The following is a 6,266-nucleotide window of genomic DNA, read 5'->3' as shown; positions in this document are numbered from 1 at the left end:
AAAGTTTTTTATCTTCTTAAATTGAGATGGCGTGCTCAATACCAATCCTTTGTTTTTTCCTTCAAAATTTCTTGCAGAAAGCTCAATATCAAATCTAAAAAAATAAAGTCTAAATAATTAAAGCCTCATTTGGTAACCATTTGATTTTTTGTTTTTGTTTTTAAAATTTAAGCGTATTTCATCCAATTTTGCATATTTCTTAATTACAATGGTTGAATTTTTAACCAAATTTTAAAAACAAAAACAACTTAATTTTGTATTTCATCCATATGGCTTGGTTTTTTAAACCATTGATGAAAAGTAGATAACAAAAGAAGAAATTTAGAGGTAGAAATAGTGTTCATATGCTTAATTTTTAAAAACAAAAAAACAAAATGGTTATCAAATGAGACCTAAGATTATAATTCTAATATTCAATGGAGTTAGGACATGGTTGAATTAGAATCATTTTGAAGTTGGGAGGGTTCGATGCTGACAATACTCATAATTTAGGAATGATTTCTTTATTTTTAAAGATTTATAGGTTTAATTATACCAATTTTTTTTTTAAAAAAAAATCAGAGGATGGACGATCAAATTGAAAGTTCATGTCTAATCATAACAACTCTTATGGATCTAGATGATTGTTGCAATTTTTCCTGAATAATTTCTATACAACTTTATTTTAAAGAGGCATTGAGCTAAGGAGTTGGGTTTATATTACATTCATTTTTAGAAGCTAAGCCTATATTAAACGCTATAAAAATGTCAATATTTTAACCTAAATTGAGTTTTTGTCTCATAGATACCAAGCCAAGCATCATCAGCCTTATTCCCTTTCTTGGAGTTGAAGGCTTCAATCCCTAAACCCTGTTCTAACCCTACACAATTTAAAAACTAACCTTATCCCCTTTCTTGAATTTAAGCATCATAAAAAATCATTATTATCTATTTGATTTTCGCATTCTAATTTATATTAATCATTACATTTAAACAAAGTCTTAAACATATGTAAAAATTATGCATTATCTCTTTAAACGAAATTCAAAGGAATGCTTTAAATTAATAAAAAGACAATTAGTAAGAACCCGTAGGACATTAGATCTTAAGTAGGTGTCTACCATGGGTTGAATCCATGATCTCTTAGCACTTTATCAAAGTCATGTATCCTATTTACCACCAAGCTAATCTATGATGGTTAGAGTCTATTAGCCTTAGAATATTTACTTATAAATTTTGCTATATTTATAATTGTTAAAAATTATTGCTATACATTTAAACCATCGCAACTAAAATAGGCAAAATGCAGTTCTCCAGAATGATTAGGCCTAATTTTATTTTTAGGATTGTTTAAATAGAATCCTAAAAATTGGTAGGCCTAATTTTAGTAATAAATAATATTGAAAGTATAAATCTAAAAATAGCAAGACGACTCACGGTCACAACGCTAGTGTCCAGAATTGTGCTGCGCAAGTTAGGTGTAGATGGCTACAAGTGGCCATTATTAAGTGCCACCCATTGGCCCCTTTCGCTGCCCTTTTTTGCGTATTCAATTTTCAGCTAACCAGATTTAATACGAAACCGATGGAAAATGTCACATGTCTGCCATGAGAGGTCACGTGGCCAACAAATGTCACAAATCTCAATATGGCCCTTAATTTTAGGGAAGCTTTAGGTTTTTCCCAGACTGGGCTGCTTCCATTGGGCTCATTTGTGGATTTTGTCAAAAGAACCTGTAAATTCCATGTTTCAGCCCCAAAGTTGAGACATCTGGTTAGTTATAGACACTTCATTTCATTCATAACAGATTCTTAGAAGACCAAAACAGAGAGAAAAAGGTTAAAATAACACCTCGGTTCTTGTACTTTTGTGTTCATTCTGTTAGTCCGTACTTTTAAAAGGTTCAATAAGAACTAAATTTAGACATTTGAAGGACAAGATCTATAGTATAAGAAGAAAATGAGAGAAACTAGCTTTGCAAAATTAGGACTCAATTTCTTCAATTTACTACAGCTATCAATATCCGAAAATATTACCCTTTTAAGATTGGTGAGAGGCTGCAGATGCAAACATGATTTATGATGACAAAGCTAACCAGAAATCCCATGGCTTCGTTGCTTATATATGATGGAAGGAACAAATCCTATTGAGGTATGAAATTACCTGCAAAACAAATCGAAATCCTCACTAAATCAAAATGAAAATTCTCCAATACAAGTAGATTACAAAATGAAGAAAGAAATGGAGTTTTATCATTTTTGTGTGTTTTTATTTGCATTTAATCAGTTAATTATTCATGTAAATTGTAATTCTTTCAATTATATTTTGATTTAAAGTTTACGTGTTAAATTGTATCCAGAGAGAGTGTGTGTGTGTGGATGAAAAAGATCTGTTTTTTTTTTTTTTTTTTTTTTTTTTTTTTTTTTTAAATATATATATATATATTTTTTTTTAAAAAAAAAGAAATCCCTTCTAGCAGAGCCCAGAGATAAAATGGCAGGTCTGCCAGTGCAAGCAATGTGATCGCTAATTAAATACATAAAAAGGTGCTAAATTTCTATCACATGCAGCACTTCATCAAAAAAATTTCAAGTCTCTAGAATTTCTAGAGCAGAAACTATTTGTTTTTCATGCTGTCTGCAGAGACAATGGAAGTAGATTCAATTTGATATTGCATCTCTGAACTGTTAAATTGACAGCATCCAATTCCCACAAATTTGTAAACATATGGATTTGATCGAAATTGAAGTTAAGAATTTCTTGTTTCCCAATTTTTTTTGCTTTAAATTGAACATGTTTCTTAGTGACATGGAACGAAGATAAGGAAGGTAGAAAATGCAAAGAGACTTTTTCTCTCTAAAGCAAATGAACCAAAAGACGGGACAAATTGGTACAGAGGCTGTAGAATAAAGTTTATAGAATCACTTCAAGAGAAAATTACCCCATCTTCAACGTTGCAGAGCCAAAGATAGCGAACTTTTCATTAGAATGTTTCTAGAAAAGATGCCTACTTGCATAATTGATTACTACTCCGATAACATACAGGAAGGATAGGAAAATTAAAGAGATGTAGATAGAGGTTCTAGGACTGAAGCAAGACTTGAATTAATTTATTTTGGGGTTGCAAATATTCAACAATCTTAGTGTAAAATCAGCAGTGACAATGAAGGTTCCACAGAATAAGATTCTTTTCCTTAATTTCAAAATGAATACTTTCCCCCCTATTTAAATCCATAATGGAGTGGGAATCTGACTTTAGTCTTTTACGTGAGAATAAGACAACCAAGCGAAAAAAGACAGATAAAGAAAATGGCATGGAGGAGTATATATTCACCTGGATTATTCATCTTCAGGTATTGAAAGGACTATAAAATCCCAAACACTAAAAACCAACAATTTAACATCTAAAAGATTAAAGAAGAAGAAACTTCTGAAAAATGAGCAGACGTTCAACTAATTTTCCTCCAGGAATTTGGCAGGCCAGAAGGGAATATGATCGCCAGAGATATAACAGAAATGATTCAAACCGTATCAACTCCACACCGTCACACACTAATTCATTTCAGGTCAGCGGGTTAACAATCCTTTTGTTTTGCAATGAACTATATACCAATCCCACCATCAAAGCTTATGTAATTATCCTACGACATGATTTGCAGGCTGTAAAACAGAACTTGTAGATCTAGATAACATTTCAAATTCCCTGTTGATAGTTCTCATAGTTTTCATATATTAGTACTCGAGAAGTTAAAGAGATGATAACAATTGTATAGCTCATGCTCGTTCATGTGTTGTCAGAATTCTTATAGAGAGGTAGATCCAGTTCCATGGCGACCTGCGGGGGAGACAATGATTGCAAGAATATTGGACATCGGCAGGTAAATAACACAAGAACTTAGTAGTTTATAGGAGCTGTTTGGTGTTTTGGATTGAATTATAGGCAAACCAAAGAAGTTGGTATCCAGATTCATATCATAAAATGATCTGAAATTAAGAGACTTTAGAGGCCAAGAAAAGTTTGCAGTATATCACCTGAAAATAGCATGAACTAGTATCTAACTCAGAAAGATAACTTGACAGAGAAACCAGAAGTCCATGACTTTCACAAGTGGAAGAACTTTGAGAAACAAATCATGAAGTATCAGAAATGGGGTCAAGCTCCAGTTCCTTCATAGTTGGAGATTCTTTTACACAGGGGAGGTCAACAACATTCAACATCACACAATGAATTAAGCACAAATTTGTTCAACAATAATCCATATTACAATTTGCAGGGAAATAGAAATATGACATTCTCATTCACTTGATTGAATTGCTTATGATATTTAACTATAAATTTTGAGAAGAATATATAGCAATAACTTTCAACTTTTGTCATGAGCAGCATCTAAATTTGCAATAACAAACTAAATACCCTTTGACAATATCAGTTGGTTTCAGAGTGAATCTACTTACATCGTCCTTATATCTTGCAAGTAAAGTCCATATCCTCCATACTTTGTTGATAATTCATTCACTTTTTGAGAAATTTCCAGACCTCGAGAAGAACCACCTGCAATAGTCAGAATCATCACAAGCTCCAGACCAAGACAGCTTGAGGCCAGTCCGATACCTGCGGAGCTGTACTCGCCAACTCCAAGATCCGAAGGGAACTCAACGCTAACATCTGAAGAACAAAATATGGCACTGACTAAGCTCAAGAAAAATGTCTATGATCCTCCGAGTAACACAAGTAGGAGAATAAGCTTCTATTACAGAGAGAATAACAGAGGAAATTACAATGAGAGGAACAACAGCAACAGTGATGAAGAGGGCAAGAGATGCGCCGTTTGCCTTGAAGATTTCCAGCCAAAAGAGGAGGTGATGACGACGCCCTGCAACCATATGTTTCACGAAGAATGCATAGTTCCATGGGTGAAGAGCAATGGCTAATGTCCGGTCTGCAGATTTACCTTGTTCGAGCGAACAGAGCGAAGAGGAGCTTCTTCCAATTCCAACAACACTGTATCAACTGCACCGCCTAGTAGCCTAATCGACGACGATCTTATGTACTTGATACGAGCCATGGAAGACGCTTTGATGCTGCGAAATCTGGCCGGATTCTGGGGAGCATGAATCGCCATCTCGATTTTCCCCCTGAAATCAACATGCAGAATGCCCTAAATTTGAAGGAACGACGAAATCTGATCTATAAAAGATTAATGTTGTTCTTTGAACATGAAATAATTCGACGTGAGTACTCGTTATGCTGCCAATAAAAGCATCCTCTCGCCGATGACATATTCGATCGATTGAGTTTCTTCATTATCTTAACCTATAATTCTTCACCCCTCATTGCTGACATCAAATGTAAGGTTCATGAAATTCTTCCCGCCAAACTTATTACATACTTGTACAAATTAACCAGAAGTCCAAAAACTTCTATGTAATTGGCTTCGATATTTAAAACATGTTTTAATTTTAATGACCTTTTGACGAGGTAAAATACCCACTTTACCCTCGATTTTAAATTAACCATTCTCACCATCACCAAACAGAGTTTTATCAACGAATATATGAACAAAAGAAAATCATCGTTTGTGCAATAAAAAGGTAAGCAATCATCGACATCATGTATGATATCTCTGACATCAGGTGCACGATAACTGACCTCCCATGTGTGATCATTGACATTAGGGTCGTGGTCGCTAAGTTCTTGTTTTGCAATTTTGTTTTGGTCATATCCCGTCTATATAATTTTGGTTTATTTAAATGACCACTCATTTTCCTAAATTTATTTGTGTTTTTTTTTCAAGCATGCTTATAATAAGAGAGAAATTTAAAAGAACGTTGAATTTAACTGGTCATACTATTGGGTTTTATATCCTAAAACTTTGTAAACAATAAAACTTATTCTGAAAATTCAATAAGTTGTTATTGAATATATGTATTGCTTATTAAAAATCCAATAAACTAAAAGACCCATGACTATTATATGAGTACTTGAACTTTATATGGAGACATAAAAGTAGATTAGGTTCAAGTAAATAGTCAAAATGATCTATAGTATATAAATGAGGTTGTGTGTCTTATTCTGGTAACACTATCGGATATGGTCCATTCTGTAGTTGTTACAAAGAGTCGTAAACGATAATTAATTTTACACAAATTCTACCTTTATGAATTTAATATTTAAATCATATTTAAATATTAATTAAATTCTCCAATTTCGTTTAATTTCAAAATTAAACGTGTAATTATATCTCATATAATTACTAATTCCCTTAATTTTAATTTGAACGTTTTAA

The 6,266-nt window shown here is 32.8% G+C and overlaps 1 protein-coding gene and 1 long non-coding RNA gene across 2 annotated transcripts; one reads left to right on the top strand and one right to left on the bottom strand.

Moving 5' to 3' along the window:
- Nucleotides 1-1,201: 1,201 nt before the first annotated feature.
- LOC120078089 (uncharacterized) lies at nt 1,202-4,645 on the bottom strand. Its single transcript, XR_005481916.2, has 3 exons — nt 4,435-4,645; nt 2,016-2,142; nt 1,202-1,712 (listed from the first exon to the last, which is right to left on the bottom strand). It is a non-coding gene; the product is annotated as an uncharacterized LOC120078089 (long non-coding RNA).
- On the top strand, nt 3,340-5,464 carry LOC120078088 (uncharacterized). The gene is made up of 3 exons (XM_039032300.2): nt 3,340-3,545; nt 3,778-3,857; nt 4,515-5,464. Exons 1-3 carry the CDS (start codon nt 3,417-3,419, stop codon nt 4,909-4,911), a joined length of 606 nt encoding a protein of 201 aa, XP_038888228.2. The 5' UTR covers nt 3,340-3,416; the 3' UTR covers nt 4,912-5,464.
- The last annotated feature ends 802 nt before the right edge of the window (nt 5,465-6,266 follow it).

The sequence above is a fragment of the Benincasa hispida genome, chromosome 5 (genome assembly GCF_027475165.1).
Source record: "Benincasa hispida cultivar pf3 chromosome 5, pf3_genome.v1.1, whole genome shotgun sequence".
NCBI lineage: Eukaryota > Viridiplantae > Streptophyta > Magnoliopsida > Cucurbitales > Cucurbitaceae > Benincasa > Benincasa hispida.
Note: the sequence above shows the minus strand (reverse complement) of the source record. Positions and strands in the feature narration are given on the sequence as shown.

Bases quoted from the DNA above. Each gene is read 5' to 3' on its own strand.
- LOC120078088 (XM_039032300.2), top strand. From the start codon at position 3,417: ATGAGCAGACGTTCAACTAATTTTCCTCCAGGAATTTGGCAGGCCAGA. The intron at 3,546-3,777 runs GTCAGCGGGTTA...ATGTGTTGTCAG, and splicing joins CACACACTAATTCATTTCAG to AATTCTTATAGAGAGGTAGA. The intron at 3,858-4,514 runs GTAAATAACACA...AGAAATTTCCAG, and splicing joins AGAATATTGGACATCGGCAG to ACCTCGAGAAGAACCACCTG.